This window comes from Physella acuta, unplaced genomic scaffold, assembly GCF_028476545.2.
Source record: "Physella acuta isolate Inbredline_101_S28 unplaced genomic scaffold, ASM2847654v3 ptg001487l, whole genome shotgun sequence".
NCBI classification, from domain to species: domain Eukaryota; kingdom Metazoa; phylum Mollusca; class Gastropoda; family Physidae; genus Physella; species Physella acuta.
The window spans coordinates 80479-103485 of record NW_026733002.1 but is presented as its reverse complement, the minus strand read 5'-3'; the positions used below and the strand labels follow the sequence as shown (position 1 = coordinate 103485).

General features: G+C 40.0%; 1 protein-coding gene across 2 annotated transcripts in view; it reads right to left on the bottom strand.

Annotated features, from left to right (window-relative positions):
* LOC131928345 (neural-cadherin) overlaps positions 1–23007 on the bottom strand; it is a 103232-nt gene that overhangs the window by 41920 nt on the left and 38305 nt on the right. For both annotated transcript variants that reach the window (XM_059284347.1, XM_059284348.1), the window contains exons 4-12: positions 21481–21599; positions 21213–21352; positions 18888–19041; positions 18493–18597; positions 16922–17030; positions 16723–16834; positions 15933–16180; positions 9925–10205; positions 5444–5611 (exon numbers count right to left, since the gene is read on the bottom strand). In XM_059284347.1, the coding sequence (XP_059140330.1) occupies positions 5444–5611; positions 9925–10205; positions 15933–16180; positions 16723–16834; positions 16922–17030; positions 18493–18597; positions 18888–19041; positions 21213–21352; positions 21481–21599 (1436 nt within the window). The remainder of the gene's footprint in view (positions 1–5443; positions 5612–9924; positions 10206–15932; positions 16181–16722; positions 16835–16921; positions 17031–18492; positions 18598–18887; positions 19042–21212; positions 21353–21480; positions 21600–23007) is intronic.

Below are 23007 nucleotides of genomic sequence, written 5' to 3'. Positions count from 1 at the left end.
TATTGAACAATGCAAACCATATTTTCAGTAAATGTTCTTGATGCGAAAATACAACTTTTGTCACGAGGGAATTGTGATTGCTTTCATAGTAAAAAAGTATTTGGTAATTAATATGCACATTTTGAAACTTTTGAATACTAAAAAGGGTATGATTTTTTAGACCTTGTAAAATTCTTACTAGTAATTATTTCAAAAAGTTGTCGTGACAAAAGTTTTAATATATACTGAAATATAAGCAGTTTAAATTTGATTGCTATAGGTGCATAAATAAAAAAGCCTTAGTATTTTTAAAAGTACCGAAAAATTCAAAATGGCGGAGGTTTTTTGGGTTTCCATGACAACCAAAATAATTTTCGACCCTCTTTTTTGCTGTTTAATACTTACTTTTATATGCCAAATATGATAAAAGTATTCAAAACGCTTTAGATCTTAAAGTGTAAAAAATAGAAAAAAACATAGCATATCCCCTTAAGGTAGCCAACCCATACATCTTAATCAGGGAAACATCTTAAGGTAGCCAACCCATACATCTTAACAAAGGAAACATCTTAAGGTAGCCAACCCATACATCTTAACAAAGGAAACATCTTAAGGTTGCCAACCCATACATCTTAACAAAGTAAACATCTTAAGGTAGCCAACCCATACATCTTAACAAAGGAAACATCTTAAGGTAGCCAACCCATACATCTTAACAAAGGAAACATCTTTCAGGCAGCCAACCTATACATCTTAACAAAGGAAACATCTTAAGGTTGCCAACCCATATATCTTAACAAAGGAAACATCTTAAGGTAGCCAACCCATACATCTTAACAAAGGAAACATCTTAAGGTAGCCAACCCATACATCTTAACGAAGGAAACATCTTTAAGGCAGCCAACCTATACATCTTAACAAAGGAAACATCTTAAGGTAGCCAACCCATACATCTTAACAAAGGAAACATCTTAAGGTAGCCAACCCATACATCTTAACAAAGGAAACATCTTAAGGTAGCCAACCCATACATCTTAACAAAGGAAACATCTTAAGGTAGCCAACCCATACATCTTAACAAAGGAAACATCTTAAGGTTGCCAACCCATACATCTTAACAAAGGAAACATCTTAAGGTAGCCAACCCATACATCTTAACAAAGGAAACATCTTAAGGTAGCCAACCCATACATCTTAACAAAGGAAACATCTTAAGGTAGCCAACCCATACATCTTAACAAAGGTAACATCTTAAGGTAGCCAACCCATACTACTTAACAAAGGAAACAAATCTTAAGGCAGCCAACCTATACATCTTAACAAAGGAAACATCTTAAGGTTGCCAACCCATACATCTTAACAAAGGAAACATCTTAAGGTAGCCAACCCATACATCTTAACAAAGGTAACATCTTAAGGTAGCCAACCCATACATCTTAACAAAGGAAACATCTTAAGGTAGCCAACCCATACATCTTAACAAAGGAAACATCTTTAAGGTAGCCAACCTATACATCTTAACAAAGGAAACATCTTAAGGTAGCCAACCCATACATCTTAACAAAGGAAACATCTTAAGGTTGCCAACCCATACATCTTAACAAAGGAAACATCTTAAGGTAGCCAACCCATACATCTTAACAAAGGAAACATCTTAAGGTTGCCAACCCATACATCTTAACAAAGGAAACATCTTTAAGGTAGCCAACCTATACATCTTAACAAAGGAAACATCTTAAGGTTGCCAACCCATACATCTTAACAAAGGAAACATCTTAAGGTTGCCAACCCATACATCTTAACAAAGGAAACATCTTAAGGTAGCCAACCCATACATCTTAACAAAGGAAACATCTTAAGGTAGCCAACCCATACATCTTAACAAAAGAAACATCTTAAGGTAGCCAACCCATACATCTTAACAAAGGAAACATCTTAAGGTAGCCAACCCATACATCTTAACAAAGGAAACAAATCTTATGGTAGCCAACCCATACATCTTAACAAAGGAAACATCTTAAGGCAGCCAACCTATACATCTTAACAAAGGAAACATCTTTAAGGTAGCCAACCTATACATCTTAACAAAGGAAACATCTTAAGGTAGCCAACCCATACATCTTAACAAAGGAAACATCTTAAGGTTGCCAATCCATACATCTTAACAAAGGAAAAGAATCTTATGGTAGCCAACCCATACATCTTAACAAAGGTAACATCTTAAAATTGCCAACCCATACATCTTAACAAAGGAAACATCTTAAGGTAGCCAACCCATACTACTTAACAAAGGAAACAAATCTTAAGGCAGCCAACCTATACATCTTAACAAAGGAAAGATCTTAAGGTTGCCAACCCATACATCTTAACAAAGGAAACATCTTAAGGTAGCCAACCTATACATTTTAACAAAGGAAACATCTTAAGGTAGCCAACCCATACATCTTAACAAAGGAAACATCTTAAGGTAGCCAACCCATACATCTTAACAAAGGAAACATCTTAAGGTAGCCAACCCATACATCTTAACAAAGGAAACATCTTAAGGTAGCCAACCCATACATCTTAACAAAGGAAACATCTTAAGGTAGCCAACCCATACATCTTAACAAAGGAAACATCTTAAGGTAGCCAACCCATACATCTTAACAAAGGAAACATCTTAAGGTAGCCAACCCATACATCTTAACAAAGGAAACATCTTTAAGGCAGCCAACCTATACATCTTAACAAAGGAAACATCTTAAGGTAGCCAACCCATACATCTTAACAAAGGAAACATCTTAAGGTAGCCAACCCATACATCTTAACAAAGGAAACATCTTAAGGTAGCCAACCCATACATCTTAACAAAGGAAACATCTTAAGGTAGCCAACCCATACATCTTAACAAAGGAAACATCTTAAGGTAGCCAACCCATACATTTTAACAAAGGAAACATCTTAAGGTAGCCAACCTATACATTTTAACAAAGGAAACATCTTAAGGTAGCCAACCCATACATCTTAACAAAGGAAACATCTTAAGGTTGCCAACCCATACATCTTAACAAAGTAAACATCTTAAGGTAGCCAACCCACACATCTTAACAAAGGAAACATCTTAAGGTAGCCAACCCATACATTTTAACAAAGGAAACATCTTAAGGTAGCCAACCCATACATCTTAACAAAGGAAACATCTTAAGGTAGCCAACCTATACATCTTAACAAAGGAAACATCTTAAGGTAGCCAACCCATACATCTTAACAAAGGAAACATCTTAAGGTAGCCAACCCATACATCTTAACAAAGGAAACATCTTAAGGTAGCCAACCCATACATCTTAACAAAGGAAACATCTTAAGGTAGCCAACCCATACATCTTAACAAAGGAAACATCTTAAGGTAGCCAACCCATACATCTTAACAAAGGAAACATCTTAAGGTAGCCAACCCATACATCTTAACAAAGGAAACATCTTAAGGTAGCCAACCCATACATCTTAACAAAGGAAACATCTTAAGGTTGCCAACCTATACATCTTAACAAAGGAAACATCTTAAGGTTGCCAACCCATACATCTTAACAAAGGAAACATCTTAAGGTAGCCAACCTATACATTTTAACAAAGGAAACATCTTAAGGTAGCCAACCCATACATCTTAACAAAGGAAACATCTTAAGGTTGCCAACCCATACATCTTAACAAAGGAAACATCTTAAGGTAGCCAACCCATACATCTTAACAAAGGAAACATCTTAAGGTAGCCAACCCATACATCTTAATCAGGGAAACATCTTAAGGTAGCCAACCCATACATCTTAACAAAGGAAACATCTTAAGGTAGCCAACCCATACATCTTAATCAGGGAAACATCTTAAGGTAGCCAACCCATACATCTTAACAAAGGAAACATCTTAAGGTAGCCAACCCATACATCTTAACAAAGGAAACATCTTAAGGTTGCCAACCCATACATCTGAACAAAGTAAACATCTTAAGGTAGCCAACCCATACATCTTAACAAAGGAAACATCTTAAGGTAGCCAACCCATACATCTTAACAAAGGAAACATCTTTAAGGCAGCCAACCTATACATCTTAACAAAGGAAACATCTTAAGGTTGCCAACCCATACATCTTAACAAAGGAAACATCTTAAGGTAGCCAACCCATACATCTTAACAAAGGAAACATCTTAAGGTAGCCAACCCATACATCTTAACGAAGGAAACATCTTTAAGGCAGCCAACCTATACATCTTAACAAAGGAAACATCTTAAGGTAGCCAACCCATACATCTTAACAAAGGAAACATCTTAAGGTAGCCAACCCATACATCTTAACAAAGGAAACATCTTAAGGTAGCCAACCCATACATCTTAACAAAGGAAACATCTTAAGGTAGCCAACCCATACATCTTAACAAAGGAAACATCTTAAGGTAGCCAATCCATACATCTTAACAAAGGAAACATCTTAAGGTAGCCAACCCATACATCTTAACAAAGGAAACATCTTAAGGTAGCCAACCTATACATCTTAACAAAGGAAACATCTTAAGGTAGCCAACCCATACATTTTAACAAAGGAAACATCTTAAGGTAGCCAACCTATACATTTTAACAAAGGAAACATCTTAAGGTAGCCAACCCATACATCTTAACAAAGGAAACATCTTAAGGTTGCCAACCTATACATCTTAACAAAGGAAACATCTTAAGGTTGCCAACCCATACATCTTAACAAAGGAAACATCTTAAGGTAGCCAACCTATACATTTTAACAAAGGAAACATCTTAAGGTAGCCAACCCATACATCTTAACAAAGGAAACATCTTAAGGTTGCCAACCCATACATCTTAACAAAGGAAACATCTTAAGGTAGCCAACCCATACATCTTAACAAAGGAAACATCTTAAGGTAGCCAACCCATACATCTTAACAAAGGAAACATCTTAAGGTAGCCAACCTATACATCTTAACAAAGGAAACATCTTAAGGTAGCCAACCCATACATCTTAACAAAAATCGCCTCGCCTTCCATGCATCAAGTCAGACGTGTAACCACTTCTGCCAATCAACTCTACTAAAATAGAGCTTTCTAATGTTTGTCCTACAGCTGTTAGTCCTATTGCTAATGTTTGTCTGATTTGATGCATGGAAGGCAAGGCGATTTGGTGCCATGTGGAATGGTAGGTTCGGATCCCGTTGGGTTTGTTATTTCCGATTTATCAAAAAGTGCATGTAAATTTATAAAGTACTAATAATATTCTGCACTATTATGCACATTTTATTTGGCGTTCAATTCTTTTTTCTACAAGATTTTATTCTATTTTAACAAGTTTCAGTATTTAAAATGGACTATATTCTGTACCTTTGTCTACCCTTGGCATTGAAATATCACTTTCTGTTTATATTGCTATCTAAACAAAGGAAACAAATCTTAAGGTAGCCATGCGAACACCTTTCCTCACCTGAATATAATCCTTATCCAAAGCTTCTCTGTTGACCTTGGATTTGACACTTATCTGACCAGTGCTGGGATCAATCTTAAAGGGGGCATCAGCTAAACTGGGAGATGGCGACTCTATTGAGTAAGTGACAATGCCATTTAGGCCACGGTCTTTGTCCACAGCTTGAACCTGTCAGATGTAGGACAAACATTAGCAATAGGACAAACATCAAGTAGCAATAGGACAAACAGCTATAGGACAAACATTAGCAATAGGACAAACATTAGCAATAATAAGACAAACATTAGCAATAGGACAAACATTAGCAATAGGACAAACATCAAGTAGCAATAGGACAAACAGCTATAGGACAAACATTAGCAATAGGACAAACATTAGCAATAATAAGAAAAACATTAGCAATAGGACAAACATTAGCAATAGGACAAACATCAAGTAGCAATAGGACAAACAGCTATAGGACAAATATTAGCAATAGGACTAACTGCTATAGGACAAACATTAGAAATAGGACAAACATTAGCAATAGGACAAACAGCTATAGGACAAATATTAGCAATAGGACTAACTGCTATAGGACAAATAGTAGTAATAGGAGCCCCCCCCCCCCCCCCCGAAGAGATGCCTGGAAGAAACTATACCCCACAGACCACCAAAGGTTACCCCACAGGCCACCAAGGTTACCCCACAGGCCACAAAAGGTTACCCCACAGGCCACTAGGTTACCCCACAGGCCACTAGGTTACCCCACAGGCCACTGTTACCCCACAGGCCACAAAAGGTTACCCCACAGGCCACTAGGTTACCCAACAGGCCACCAAAGGTTACCCCACAGGCCACTAGGTTACCCCACAGGCCACTAGGTTACCCCACAGGCCACTGTTACCCCACAGGCCACCAAAGGTTACCCCACAGGCCACTAGGTTACCCAACAGGCCACCAAAGGTTTCCCCACAGGCCACCAAAGGTTACCCCACAGGCCACCAAAGGTTACCCCACAGGCCACCAAAGGTTACCCCACAGCCCACTAGGTTACCCCACAGACCACCCAACAGACCACCAAAGGTTACCCCACAGACCACCAAAGGTTACCCCACAGGCCACCAAAGGTTACCCCACAGCCCACTAGGTTACCCCACAGACCACCCCACAGACCACCAAAGGTTACCCCACAGACCACCAAACGTTACCCCACAGGCCACCAAAGGTTACCCCACAGACCACCAAAGGTTACCCCACAGGCCACCAAAGGTTACCCCACAGCCCACTAGGTTACCCCACAGACCACCCCACAGACCACCAAAGGTTACCCCACAGACCACCAAAGGTTACCCCACAGACCACCAAAGGTTACCCCACAGACCACCAAAGGTTACCCCACAGACCACCAAAGGTTACCCCACAGACCACCAAAGGTTACCCCACATGCCACCAAAGGTTACCCCACATGCCACTAGGTTACCCCACAGACCACCAAAGGTTACCCCACAGACCACCAAAGGTTACCCCACAGACCACCAAAGGTTACCTGACAGGCCACTAGGTTACCCCACAGGCCACTAGGTTACCCCACAGGCCACAAATAGTAGCAATAGGAGCCCCCCCCCCCCTGAAGAGATGCCTGGAAGAAACTATACCCCACAGACCACCAAAGGTTACCCCAGAGACCACCAAAGGTTACCCCACAGGCCACCAAGGTTACCCCACAGGCCACTTGGTTACCCCACAGGCCACTAGGTTACCCCAAAGGCCACAAAAGGTTACCCCACAGGCCACTAGGTTACCCCACAGGCCAACAAAGGTTACCCCACAGGCCACCAAAGGTTACCCCACAGACCACCAAAGGTTACCCCACAGGCCACCAAAGGTTACCCCACAGGCCACTAGGTTACCCCACAGACCACCAAAGGTTACCCCACAGGCCACCAAAGGTTACCCCACAGACCACTAGGTTACCCCACAGACCACTAGGTTACCCCTCAGGCCACCAAAGGTTACCCCACAGACCACCAAACGTTACCCCACAGACCACCAAAGGTTACCCCACAGACCACCAAAGGTTACCCCACAGGCCACCAAGGTTACCCCACAGGCCACCAAAGGTTACCCCACAGGCCACTAGGTTACCCCACAGGCCACCCCACAGGCCACTAGGTTACCCAACAGGCCACCAAAGGTTACCCCACAGGCCACCAAAGGTTACCCCACAGGCCACCAAAGGTTACCCCACAGGCCACCAAAGGTTACCCCACAGGCCACTAGGTTACCCCACAGACCACCAAAGGTTACCCCACAGGCCACCAAAGGTTACCCCACAGGCCACCAAAGGTTACCCCACAGACCACTAGGTTACCCCACAGACCACTAGGTTACCCCACAGGCCACCAAAGGTTACCCCACAGGCCACTAGGTTACCCCACAGGCCACTGTTACCCCACAGGCCACAAAAGGTTACCCCACAGGCCACTAGGTTACCCAACAGGCCACCAAAGGTTACCCCACAGGCCACCAAAGGTTACCCCACAGGCCACCAAAGGTTACCCCACAGGCCACTGTTACCCCACAGGCCACAAAAGGTTACCCCACAGGCCACTAGGTTACCCAACAGGCCACCAAAGGTTACCCCACAGACCACCAAAGGTTACCCCACAGGCCACCAAAGGTTACCCCACAGCCCACTAGGTTACCCCACAGACCACCAAAGGTTACCCCACAGACCACCAAAGGTTACCCCACAGACCACCAAAGGTTACCCCACAGACCACCAAAGGTTACCCCACAGACCACCAAAGGTTACCCCACAGACCACCAAAGGTTACCCCACAGACCACCAAAGGTTACCCCACAGACCACCAAAGGTTACCCCACAGACCACCAAAGGTTACCCCACAGACCACCAAAGGTTACCTGACAGGCCACTAGGTTACCCCACAGGCCACTAGGTTACCCCACAGGCTACCAAAGGTTACCCCACAGACCACCAAAGATTACCCCACAGGCCACCAAAGGTTACCCCACAGGCCACCAAAGGTTACCCCACAGACCACCAAAAGTTACCCCACAGACCACCAAAGGTTACCCCACAGGCCACCAAGGTTACCCCACAGGCCACTTGGTTACCCCACAGGCCACTTGGTTACCCCACAGGCCACTAGGTTACCCCAAAGGCCACAAAAGGTTACCCCACAGGCCACTAGGTTACCCCACAGCCCACCAAAGGTTACCCCACAGGCCACCAAAGGTTACCCCACAGACCACCAAAGGTTACCCCACAGGCCACCAAAGGTTACCCCACAGGCCACTAGGTTACCCCACAGACCACCAAAGGTTACCCCACAGGCCACCAAAGGTTACCCCACAGACCACTAGGTTACCCCACAGACCACTAGGTTACCCCTCAGGCCACCAAAGGTTACCCCGCAGGCCACTAGGTTACCCCACAGACCACCAAACGTTACCCCACAGACCACCAAAGGTTACCCCACAGACCACCAAAGGTTACCCCACAGGCCACCAAGGTTACCCCACAGGCCACTTGGTTACCCCACAGGCCACTAGGTTACCCCACAGGCCACCCCACAGGCCACTAGGTTACCCCACAGGCCACCAAAGGTTACCCCACAGGCCACCAAAGGTTACCCCACAGACCACCAAAGGTTACCCCACAGGCCACCAAAGGTTACCCCACAGGCCACTAGGTTACCCCACAGACCACCAAAGGTTACCCCACAGGCCACCAAAGGTTACCCCACAGACCACTAGGTTACCCCACAGACCACTAGGTTACCCCACAGGCCACCAAAGGTTACCCCACAGGCCACTAGGTTACACCACAGACCACCAAAAGTTACCCCACAGACCACCAAAGGTTACCCCACAGACCACCAAAGGTTACCCCACAGACCACCAAAGGTTACCCCACAGGCCACCAAAGGTTACCCCACAGGCCACCAAAGGTTACCCCACAGGCCACTAGGTTACCCCACAGGCTACCAAAGGTTACCCCACAGACCACCAAAGATTACCCCACAGGCCACCAAAGGTTACCCCACAGACCACCAAAAGTTACCCCACAGACCACCAAAGGTTACCCCACAGGCCACTAGGTTACCCCACAGACCACCAAAGGTTACCCCACAGGCCACCAAAGGTTACCCCACAGACCACTAGGTTACCCCACAGACCACCAAAGGTTACCCCACAGACCACCAAAGGTTACCCCACAGACCACCAAAGGTTACCCCACAGGCCACCAAAGGTTACCCCACAGGCCACCAAAGGTTACCCCACAGGCTACCAAAGGTTACCCTACAGACCACCAAAGGTTACCCCACAGACCACCAAAGATTACCCCACAGGCCACCAAAGGTTACCCCACAGACCACCAAAAGTTACCCCACAGACCACCAAAAGTTACCCCACAGACCACCAAAGGTTACCCCACAGGCCACCAAAGGTTACCCCACAGGCCATTAGGTTACCTTTATGACGGGTGTATCAGGTGCTGATTCCTCATAAAACAGTGACCTGTTGTTGTACTCTGAGCAATCAACAAAGGAAGGTTTCTGGTTGACTGCCTCCACAATCTCAACCACCAGGGTGGCCTGACTCTCCAGCTTCTGAGTGCCCCCACAGCAAGAGCCATCATCAATGGCAGTCACACTGAGGGAATACGAGCTTCTGTTGGGTGGCACAGTGCCCTGTACTTGAATGATTCCGGAGGAAGGCTTGATGGTAAAAATATCATAAGTCTCTTTTTGAGCTGCAGAACAAACAAAATTTACCATAAAAAGTATGTATCGCTTAAAACTACACAGAATTCATGCACTAAATTAAATCAGCAATCAAAGGAGAATCAGAAATACTTGAAAAAAAATGATCATCACTTCAGTACACAGAATTCATGCACTAAATTAAAAAAATCAGACTGCATCAAAATTCCTTTATGATGTCTTATTACTTTATATATGTAGTATAGAGAGTCTTGTAATTGGGGAAAGGGGGGGGGGGGGGGGGGAAATCGAGATTATTTTTTTTTAAATCTCGCCATTTTGCAGCTCCCTGAGTCGGAAAAACATAGTTTTGCAATCTTGTCTGTGTGTGTGTGTGTGTCTGTAAACACGATAAATTGAGTACCATTACAGCTAGGTTGATGAAATTTCATATATAAGTATTATATCATATTTGTGGATCTATATCAACTTTTGAGCGATTTCCGATAACCTGAAGTGGAATTTTTTCTACTTTCAATTTTTCAAAAGCCTATAACTTGAGTACTATTTCAGATAGATAAACGAAATTTCACATGTAAGTAAAAGATTTAATCCTCTGCCTTCTATCAAATGTTGAGTAATTGCTGTTGACCAGAAGTAGTAATTTACGCTATTTCCGATTTCTCAAAAAGCACATGTAAATTTATAAAGTACTAATAATATTCTGCACTATTATGTACATTTTATTTGGCATTCACTTGGTGTGCAATTCTTTTTTCTACAAGATTTTTTTCTATTTTAAAAAGTTTAAGTATTTAAAATGGATTAAAAATCATGTCTATATCCCGAGTTGCCATCCCCCGTTGTTTTATAATATATAAGAACATTCGAGAAAGTTTTCGGGAGATCACTCCCGATTTATTTCATATCAGACTCAATACACTTTTAGCAGATCTAATTTAGTTAATGTATCTCGCAAAAAAGCAGACTCAAAATATCATTGTACAAAAATAAGTCCTTTTGAATTGCAAATTAGCCCTTATAACTTGTTTTGTTTTTTTGCAAATTCACAATTTAACAAAACAGGAAATAATTTTTGTTCCAACATTTAACTGATTTAAACTGTAATGATCAATTTCTGCTCATTTTCAATTTAAAGATATGGCATCTTCATTTTTACTTTCTCATATATACAAAGTATAGAGAAAGTATTGTAATCGTGCAAAAAAAAAAAAATCCAGATTTTTACAAATCTCGACGTTTTACACCTCACTGATACGGAAAACATAATTTTGCAATCTTGTCCGTATGTCTGTGTGTCTGTCTGTGTGTCTGTCTGTCTGTCTGTGTGTACTATTTTAGATAGATAAATGAAATTTCAAATGTAAGTAAAAGATCTATATCTCTACCTTCTGTCAAATTTTAAGTAATTTCCGTTGACCGGGAGTACTAATTTACGCTATTTCCGATTTCTCAAAAAACACATGTCAATTTATAAAGTACTAATAATATTGCGCACTATTATGCACATTTTGTTTTGGCGTTCACTTGGTGCACAATTCTTTTTTTCTACAAGATTCTATTCTATTTTAAATGTTTAAGTAATCAAAAATCATGTCTATATTCCGAGTTATATAAGAATATTCAAGAAAGTTTAGAGGAGATCACTACCGGTTTATTAACTTTTAGCTCATGGGATGGGCAGTAAGATCGACCAGAATAGCTGAAATTATATTGTGTTTTGGAAATAATAGTTCAAAACACAAAGCATTTTAGCCAAAAATAATTATTTAGCCACATCATTATACAAGCTTTCAAAATAACCTTTGATTACTGCAGGGATGTGACAAACCATGAAAATAAAAAATTTAAAACTTTTCAGACAAGAACTCAAGGTTTTATCTATTTTTTATCACAGTTAAAACAGTCTCACACCGTAACTGTATTGGTTAATTGTTCAATGTAGCTAATATTTTAAAAATAAAAGTTTATGTTACTCTAAAATAACATTGAAAGTCTTGTCTAATTGCAGTCTAATGTTTACCTTATAAAAATTGTTGAAAAAAATAATTTTACAATGTAACAATTAAATTTTATTTTAACATTAAGTTTATTTAAACTGCAATGATCTATTCCTACTCTTATTTTCAATTTTGAATTATACCTCATAATAAAAGTTATATTCTTTTAGAGAAGGGCATGGTAAAAATGTAAGTCTTCAAATTCAAGAGCCTAGATTTAGATTAATTGTTATTTGAAAGTTTTAGTTCATGTGGTGGAAAATGAAATCGTTTAGATTAGCTGAAATTTGAAAGGATCTGATTTTTATTTGAATAAGTGTTTTGGAATTAATACTTGTAAAAACATTTGAACCAAGCCACAAAGCTATTTCGAGTTTTTGAATAGCTGTAGATTGTTAGGGGTCATCCATTAATGACGTCATGCTTTAATTTGAAGATTTTTACCTTCCCACTCCCCTCCATCATAAAAACACCTCAGCCAACAACTGTCCCACCACCCTCAAAATTACATTATTTTTAAACATTGATTCTTTTTTTTTCAATTTTAATATTGATTGAGCTCCACCAATATAGGGTATTTTAATCAATTTCTTTTACAATTTATTAAAAAAGTTTTCTAAAACGCAAAATAACTGCTAGAATTCAGTTTGTAACACTACTGTTTAAAATGCAATAGTATGAAGTATCTGCCCCTTCCCCTCATCACATGTCAAAAAAATTACGGAACTTCCCCCCATGCTTCTGATGTCATGTATGGAAGACCCCTTATTAGAAATAGTATCGTATTTTTCTTCCCCAAACAAGACATGGTTTTTAAAATCAGTAGGCCCAACATACATCATGGCAGAAATATAGCTGTTTGAGTTGGACTATGATGTCACTTTTATTTTTCCCCAAACAAGACATGATTTGTAAAATCAGTAGGCCCAACATACATCATGGCAGAAATATAGCTGTTTGAGTTGGACTATGATGTCACTTTTATTTTTCCCCAAACAAGACATGATTTGTAAAATCAGTAGGCCCAACATACATCATGGCAGAAATATAGCTGTTTGAGTTGGACTATGATGTCACTTTTATTTTTCCCCAAACAAGACATGATTTGTAAAATCAGTAGGCCCAACATACATCATGGCAGAAATAAAGCTGTTTGAGTTGGACTATGATGTCACTTTTATTTTTCCCCAAACAAGACATGATTTGTAAAATCAGTAGGCCCAACATACATCATGGCAGAAATAAAGCTGTTTGAGTTGGACTATGATGTCACTTTTATTTTTCCCCAAACAAGACATGATTTGTAAAATCAGTAGGCCCAACATACATCATGGCAGAAATATAGCTGTTTGAGTTGGACTATGATGTCACTTTTATTTTTCCCCAAACAAGACATGGTTTGTAAAATCAGTAGGCCCAACATACATCATGGCAGAAATATAGCTGTTTGAGTTGGACTATGATGTCACTTTTATTTTTCCCCAAACAAGCCTTGGTTTGTAAAATCAGTAGGCCCAACATACATCATGGCAGAAATATAGCTGTTTGAGTTGGACTATGATGCCACTTTTATTTTTACCCAAACAAGACATGGTTTGTAAAATCAGTAGGCCCAACATACATCATGGCAGAAATATAGCTGTTTGAGTTGGACTATGATGTCACTTTTATTTTTACCCAAACAAGACATGGTTTGTAAAATCAGTAGGCCCAACATACATCATCGCAGAAATATAGCTGTTTGAGTTGGACTATGATGCCACTTTTATTTTTCCCCAAACAAGCCTTGGTTTGTAAAATCAGTAGGCCCAACATACATCATGGCAGAAATATAGCTGTTTGAGTTGGACTATGATGTCACTTTTATTTTTACCCAAACAAGACATGGTTTTTAAAATCAGTAGGCCCAACATACATCATGGCAGAAATATAGCTGTTTGAGTTGGACTATGATGTCACTTTTATTTTTACCCAAACAAGACATGATTTGTAAAATCAGTAGGCCCAACATACATCATGGCAGAAATATAGCTGTTTGAGTTGGACTATGATGTCACTTTTATTTTTCCCCAAACAAGACATGGTTTGTAAAATCAGTAGGCCCAACATACATCATGGCAGAAATATAGCTGTTTGAGTTGGACTATGATGTCACTTTTATTTTTCCCCAAACAAGACATGGTTTGTAAAATCAGTAGGCCCAACATACATCATGGCAGAAATATAGCTGTTTGAGTTGGACTATGATGTCACTTTTATTTTTCCCCAAACAAGACATGGTTTGTAAAATCAGTAGGCCCAACATACATCATGGCAGAAATATAGCTGTTTGAGTTGGACTATGATGTCACTTTTATTTTTCCCCAAACAAGACATGGTTTGTAAAATCAGTAGGCCCAACATACATCATGGCAGAAATATAGCTGTTTGAGTTGGACTATGATGCCACTTTTATTTTTCCCCAAACAAGACATGGTTTTTAAAATCAGTAGGCCCAACATACATCATGGCAGAAATATAGCTGTTTGAGTTGGACTATGATGCCACTTTTATTTTTCCCCAAACAAGACATGGTTTTTAAAATCAGTAGGCCCAACATACATCATGGCAGAAATATAGCTGTTTGAGTTGGACTATGATGCCACTTTTATTTTTCCCCAAACAAGACATGATTTGTAAAATCAGTAGGCCCAACATACATCATGGCAGAAATATAGCTGTTTGAGTTGGACTATGATGTCACTTTTATTTTTCCCCAAACAAGACATGATTTGTAAAATCAGTAGGCCCAACATACATCATGGCAGAAATATAGCTGTTTGAGTTGGACTATGATGTCACTTTTATTTTTCCCCAAACAAGCTGTAGCAAGCACATACTTGGGGTCATGATGTGATCACAAGAGCCACCCTTGCAACTAAGAGGGACAGGTTAGTCTAGACCTCATAGCCACCTTTTGCAGGGTTTCAATATTATTTGAGATTGCGGAATAAAATAGAATTAGAAGCAGAGAGAAACAGTATATTTGGGAGAGTTAAAATACCAGTTGATAAATTAGACTTCAGCTAGACTACTGCGCAAACGAGATTCACTGTCAAGCAGACTTGGGAGATGCAAGTTTCATCTGAAGAGCGGCATTATTTTAGATAAACATTTTTCATGTTTCTGATCAATATTTATCTGAAAATATCAGCGGAAAATTTCGACTTCTGAAAAATTCAGAAATTCGCCAAAATTCTGAATCTTGACCTATATTAAATTTTAATCTAGCACCATCAGACATAGCACCGTCCAATTAAAAACGATTGGCACATATTCAATTGTCCGTTTGACCCAATTGTTGTAATACTTGATTTAAATAGGAATATTTCCATAGAAGTCATTTCTGTTTTTTTTCCCTAATTTTCAAAACTTCCTAAATAGTTGACAAAAAATAAAAATTCAGTGGAAAAATTAGGAAAAAATGAAATCAGCTGAGGAAAAATTGGATTTTTGTTAAAAATATGAAAAGTCACATAACTGCTACTATTAGATAAACATTAGTAGGCCGTAGAGCAGTTGCAAACATGGTCACAAAAGCTTAGAAATCAGCTACGGTTGCTAGGGACTTGCTACAAGAAGAGACACGTTAGTTACTTGGTGCATGGTTCTTAAAACTTGTTTCAGGTTTTGAAATGAAATAGAAAGCAGTGAGGAATGGTGTAATAAATGTTGCCCCAACCCAGAAGGCTAGTCTACACATGTAGGCAAACTTACGTGTAAAGTAAAACCTGACATTATCCCCATCAGCATCTGTGGCCCTCAGGCGCGTCAGAATAAAATTATTAGGCACAATGTCTCGCAGGATTAAAGATTCAGGTTGGATAATCTTTGGTTGCTCATCGTTAACATTTGATGTTGTTACTGTCACATCCACTGAACTGGACAAAGATGGTGCTCCGCTGTCTTTAGCAAACACAACAAAGCGATATGTTGGGCCAGGGAATGCATCAAAGTCAAGCTTGCTTTTGAAGAGAAAAGAAATAATCATTTTTAACCCAAAGGTTATTCAAATAAATTCAAATCTAGTCGAATAAAAGAAACTTCGTTTTAAAATGAAAGGAAACATTGTGGCGAAAGGAAAAATTATTTTCAACTAAGTTTGGTACATAATATATCAATGATCTCTAATTGAAACAAAAACTGATTACTAAATAAGTTTTGCCCATAAGAAGTAAAAAATATCACCCCCCCAGCTGAACCCCTCCCTGTAAACTTGTCAAGTCCCTTATGAATGCCCCAAAAGCAATGTAGGCTTTCTACTTTATCTTATACATAGTCAGCATGTGAACAAGTGAGCTGTCTTTCAATTACGAATAGATCATAAATCGGCTGTTGATGGATCATTGTATATTACTTCTGTAGGTATGTTGTCAGGTATGTTGCCAGGTTGTATGTAACATAAGAATACAATTCCTTAATTACTAACCTCTTGCTGAATGTACATGCATATTATCAAATGTATCTCTAATGGGCATCTTGTTACAGTAAGAGATGGAAAACTTACTCCTTGACATAGATAATTCCTTCTTTACCAACTTTCTTGATTTCAAAGAAAGGATTCTCCAGTTCATAAGTTACTTCAGCATTTAAGCCTGAATCATTGTCTTCAGCCACAACTAGGAAACAGAGAAAAGATTGAGTGTGAGAGCTATGTGCTAGACTGTTGTCTAAACTGCTTGATATCCCTGTGATATTGAGTGTACCTGTAAAGACTGAAGTTCCTATTGGTTTGTCCTCCCTTACAGTTGTCATGTACTGGGTCAGCTCAAACCTTGGGCTGTTGTCATTCTCATCCTTGATGGTGATCTCCAGCTGTAACAGATCACAACCACCATCACAACAACCCTTCATGGCAACCCTCACATCCACCCTCACATCCACCCTCCATGCCCACCCTCACATCCACCCTACATGGCCACCCTCACATCCACCCTACATGGCCACCCTCACATCCACCCTTCATGGCCAACCTCACATCCACCCTTCATGCCCACCCTCACATCCACCCTACATGGCCACCCTCACATCCACCCTACATGGCAACCCTCACATCAACCCTACATGGCAACCCTCCATGCCCACCCTCACATCCACCCTACATGCCCACCCTCACATCCACCCTTCATGCCCACCCTCACATCCACCCTACATGGCCACCCTCACATCCACCCTACATGGCAACCCTCACATCAACCCTACATGGCAACCCTCCATGCCCACCCTCACATCCACCCTACATGGCCACCCTCACATCCATCCTTCATGCCCACCCTCACATCCACCCTACATGGCCACCCTCACATCCACCCTACATGGCCACCCTCACATCCACCCTACATGGCCACCCTCACATCCACCCTTCATGCCCACCCTCACATCCACCCTACATGGCCACCCTCACATCCACCCTTCATGCCCACCCTCACATCCACCCTACATGGCAACCCTCACATCCACCCTCACATCCACCCTTCATGCCCACCCTCACATCCACCCTTCATGCCCACCCTCACATCCACCCTTCATGCCCACCCTTCATGCCCACCCTCACATCCACCCTTCCTGCCCACCCGCACATCCACCCTTCATGCCCACCCTCACATCAACCCTACATGGCAACCCTCACATCCACCCTTCATGCCCACCCTCACATCCACCCTTGATGCCCACCCTCACATCCACCCTTGATGCCCACCCTACATGTCCACCCTCACATCCACCCTTCATGCCCACCCTCACATCCACCCTTCATGTCCACCCTCACATCCACCCTTCATGCCCACCCTCACATCCACCCTTCATGGCCACCCTCACATCCACCCTACATGGCCACCCTCACATCCACCCTTCATGCCCACCCTCACATCCACCCTTCATGCCCACCCTCACATCCACCCTTCATGGCCACCCTCACATCCACCCTACATGGCCACCCTCACATCCACCCTTCATGTCCACCCTCACATCCACCCTACATGCCCACCCTCACATCCACCCTACATGGCCACCCTCACATCCATCCTTCATGCCCACCCTCACATCTACCCTTCATGCCCACCCTCACATCTACCCTTCATGGCCACCCTCACATCCACCCTACATGGCCACCCTCACATCCACCCTCACATCTATCCTTCATGACCACCCTCACATCCACCCTTGATGCCCACCCGCACATCCACCCTTCATGGCCACCCTCACATCAATCCACCCTTGCTGGCAACCCTCAGCCATATTGAGGCCAACCAACCAACGACCAACACACAGGACTCACAGGAACAGTTTGAATCAGTACTCCACTGTCTGAAGTTTCTGTAACTTTTACCACAAGTCTAGTCTTAGGGGGACGCTGACTTATCACAACATCATGATCTAATGCCTAGAAGGTCAAATTATTGATAACATCATGATCTAATGCCTAGAAGGTCAAATTATTGAAAACATCATGATCTAATGCCTAGAAGGTCAAATTATTGATAACATCATGATCTAATGCCTAGAAGGTCAAATTATGGATAACATCATGATCTAATGCCTAAAAGGTCAAATTATTGATAACATCATGATCTAATGCCTAAAAGGTCAAATTATGGATAACAGATCCAAGTTTCATAACAAACCATCAGCTGTTAAAACATGCCCTATGTTGACCAGGGTGGAAGTACTTACATCTTTATTAAAGATATAGCCATTCTCATCAATGCGGAACTGTGTGGATTCTTTGTCAGTCTCATCCAGTATGATGAAGGTCTTGGGGTAATTCTGCTGGAACTGGTGAACTTGGATGTGCAGGAGTTCTTCACTTGTGCCTTGAGCAAACACTCTGGGACATTGAAATAAGGCATCAAGTAGTTAGGACACAATGGCTCAAGGCATCAAGTAGTTAGGACACAATGGCTCAAGGCATCAAGTAGTTAGGACACAATGGCTCAAGGCATCAAGTAGTTAGGACACAATGGCTCAAGGCATCAAGTAGTTAGGACACAAAGGCTCATTCACATAGACACTGATCAAATCATATAGACAATGACAGTGAAAAAGTTACCTCACACTTTCAATGACTTTGGAACTTTGTTTTATCATTGTAAGGGAATTTAGCCTAATGTGACATGAGTGGATATCATTGTAAGGGAATTTAGCCTAATGTGACATGAGTGGATATCATTGTAAGGGAATTTAGCCTCATGTGACATGAGTGGATATCATTGTAAGGGAATTTAGCCTAATGTGACATGAGTGACTATCATTGTAAGGGAATTTAGCCTCATGTGACATGAGTGACTATCATTGTAAGGGAATTTAGCCTAATGTAACATGAGTGGATATCATTGTAAGTGTAAGGGAATTTAGCTTAATTTGACATGAGTGGCTATCATTGTAAGGGAATTTAGCCTAATGAGACTATCATTGTAAGGGAATTTAGCCTAATGTGGCTATCATTGTAAGGGAATTTAGCCTAATGTGACATGAGTGGGATGGGAGGCTAAGTCATATTTATTTCCATCAACAGCACACTACACAATGGAGTCATCACGCATGTTCTGTACATCTAAACCTGGATTACTTGCACTTTCTGGGATATTGACTACATTACATGATGTCAAATAGCATGATAATTTAGCATACTTGGCATAATCAAATGAAATAATCCCTTGACGGAGTTCAAATGTGGTCCAAGTAATTAATTTATTTTGAAGAGTTTTTGATTGGATGTCCCACTAGCCCCGCAAAGTGACAATGTTGACAAAGGCCTCAACTGACCAGATGCTGCAACAGTTTCTAGATACCAGCAGACATGCCTAACCCTGTCAGCCAAAAGTAGGAACAGTTATGCCTAAAAAGAGGAATTTGAAGCCAAAAAGAGGAACATACGCGCGGACGCAACTTTACAAGTCAAAAATAAAAATAATTAATTAAAAATTACTCTAATGACATTAGTAGGCTTCTAGTCCTATATAACTAGTCTCTAGGATACATTTAAATACTGCTTAATGTCAGCTTACATTTAAAAAAATAAATTAACCAGTAAACCCCCTCCCCCCAATAAAAATCATAGCTTTGACAAAACATTATTGATTTGAATATTTATGTCTTGCTATGTTCTAGGCTATATGAATAACAAATGCTGAAGGCTTCATCATCTGTAATATATAAGTTACAAGCAAAGACCCTTGATCTACCTAGTAAAACTCCTAGTTACTTCTTACTAAGTTCTTCATAATAGTAGTTACTGGTTAAGTTAAACTTACAAGATAGATCAGTATTCACTATTTCAGTATCTACTAGTAGATCTAGTTACAATTCTAGATCTAGTAGTAGTAGATATACTACTAACTAGATCTAGTATTAGATGATACGTGTGCCAAAGGGAGATAATCGCTTTTTCCTGACATTTTTTCAATTTACTTGATTACCTTTCTTTATTAATTTTTTTTTCAAAAAAATCGGAACCGAGTCAATTTCGGAATGACGGAACAAATTAATTTTTTAGGTGAAAAAGCGGGACGGTTCCGATTTTTGCGGGACGGTAGGCATGTCTGTACCAGATCTACTCTACTGCCCATCTTAACATTTATGTTACCAGATCTACTCTACTGTCCATCTTAACATTTATGTTACCAGATCTACTCTACTGCCCATCTTAACATTTATGTTACCAGATCTACTCTACTGCCCATCTTAACATTTATGTTACCAGATCTACTCTACTGCCCATCTTAACATTTATGTTTCCAAAATAAACATGTATATTCATTCCCTATGTGCTTTTATCATGAAAGTTTACATTTCAGGACATTTTTTTAGTAATTTCAGAAGATTTGAGGATTTTTACCATAAATAAGATTTCCAGGACCTCTTTAATTGTAGGAGGTTGCTTGATGTATCAAGTGTGTGTGTGTGTGTGTGTGTGTGTGTGTGTGTGTGTGTGTGTGTACGTGAGTGCATATGTGAGTTAATACAAAGCCATTTAACATGATTTACTAAGAGACGTACTGTTTATTGGTTCCCTGTGTTTCATATATCCAGCCAATATACTTTTCTTGGAAAAACTGTGGGACTCTAGGCCCAGCCTTGACATTGACCACTGCACTGACTGACTGGGTCTTGACACCATTTCTGTCTCTGACTACAATCTGACAAAAAATATCAAATGCTCCTTATCTTGCTAATGTCATACAACATATTTTTTATACAATGCTCTTAATTTTGCTATGTCATATAACATCTTTACTATTCAATGTATAATGTGTTTCATATTTACCGGAATGTTAAATTCTCTTCCTAAAATAAACCTTGACCTCCGTGAAATTTTAATGTGACCTTCTTTAAAAGTGCCGTCCATAACCTGGTCCATGTAGAAAAAATTCCTGACCTCATAGCCTGCAACAGTGGTACAAGGTTGATCCCACCCATTGAATCATATAAAGCATAAACACAACAAATTTAACAAGGTCTCAACACAATGAGCCATTCACACAAATGTACTTCAGGATCCTTCATGTAGGTGTACCTCAATGAGCCATTCTTACATTAGCTAGGCCAATGCAAAAATTTAATTTCAGTAAAACAATATAATAGTTACATATTTGGATAGGGGCTGTCAATCTGATTACAGATCAGTTTAAATTTTCAAAATCTGACCATAAACAAAAAAGTTATGAATTTTTTTGTCATTAAAAAATAGCAGTTTTTTCAGACAACCGGGGTAGACCCTGAAAGAGGAAAAATACTGGGAGGGTATGGACCAAATTTTAAAGAGTTTTTCACTAAAAGTGGTATTAAAACAAGCATACTTCATCAATTGATTTCATGTTACTGTATTTTATAGATTTTTGTATGCCGAATCCAATGATGCTATTTTAAAAAGTGTCCTTCGATTACATAATCGACTAATCTCATAGATTATGTAATACCCCCCCTTTCTATTTTTTTTAAAACATCTAATAATCAATGTGATAAGAAGTCATTGTTTAAATGTAACACTGTTTTAATCTATAATATGACATTTATATATGCTGAAGCTAATGGTAGTATTTACAATGGTCCAACATTGTTACATAACTATCAAATGTTAAGGTTATGTAATACCACCCTTTGCTCAAAATATACCATTAATTATTTTTGAAATCACTTTTGCTCATTGTCAGTTAACTTCAAGTTAATAGCCTACTAAAAGAAAATATAACTAATCAAGTTTTACAATACAAAGAGAAGAATGCTATTACAATAGTAAATTTGTGATTATGTAACTTCTTAAAAGATGTTATGTAATCTATGTCCAATACTTTAGGCCTACTCTATTCCAAAATTTAGGCCTATTTCATCATAATTATATTTCTTGTTATTTTGCTATAAAATTAGTCTAGTCACAAATGTGTCTGATCAGAATCAGAGTGTGCTTTATGATAATTATGTAATATTATTACCCATATTAAAATTATTCCTTTTTACAATTTCAATAAAATATTTTTTGGAGGAAAATTTTTTTTTAAAAACTTGCACAAGGTATAGATCTAGTGTAAGTTATAGGTCTATAACATAAATTATATTTAAGCCCAATGTTTATGCTAGTAGTAAGTAGGCTTATGTATTTTTGTAGGTCTACCAGTAGGCCTTTAACAATTAAAAACTTTCTTAAGAAAAAAGCACGTGTTTGAGTGCTTGACTGTGTAGATCTAGTAGATTCTAGAAATTGTGTAAGATTACTGCGTTTGGCTATACACAGACACGTGTACCACCACCAGCTTTTGCCTAGATTTAGTTCAATCAGACATGGTCGGTAACCAGG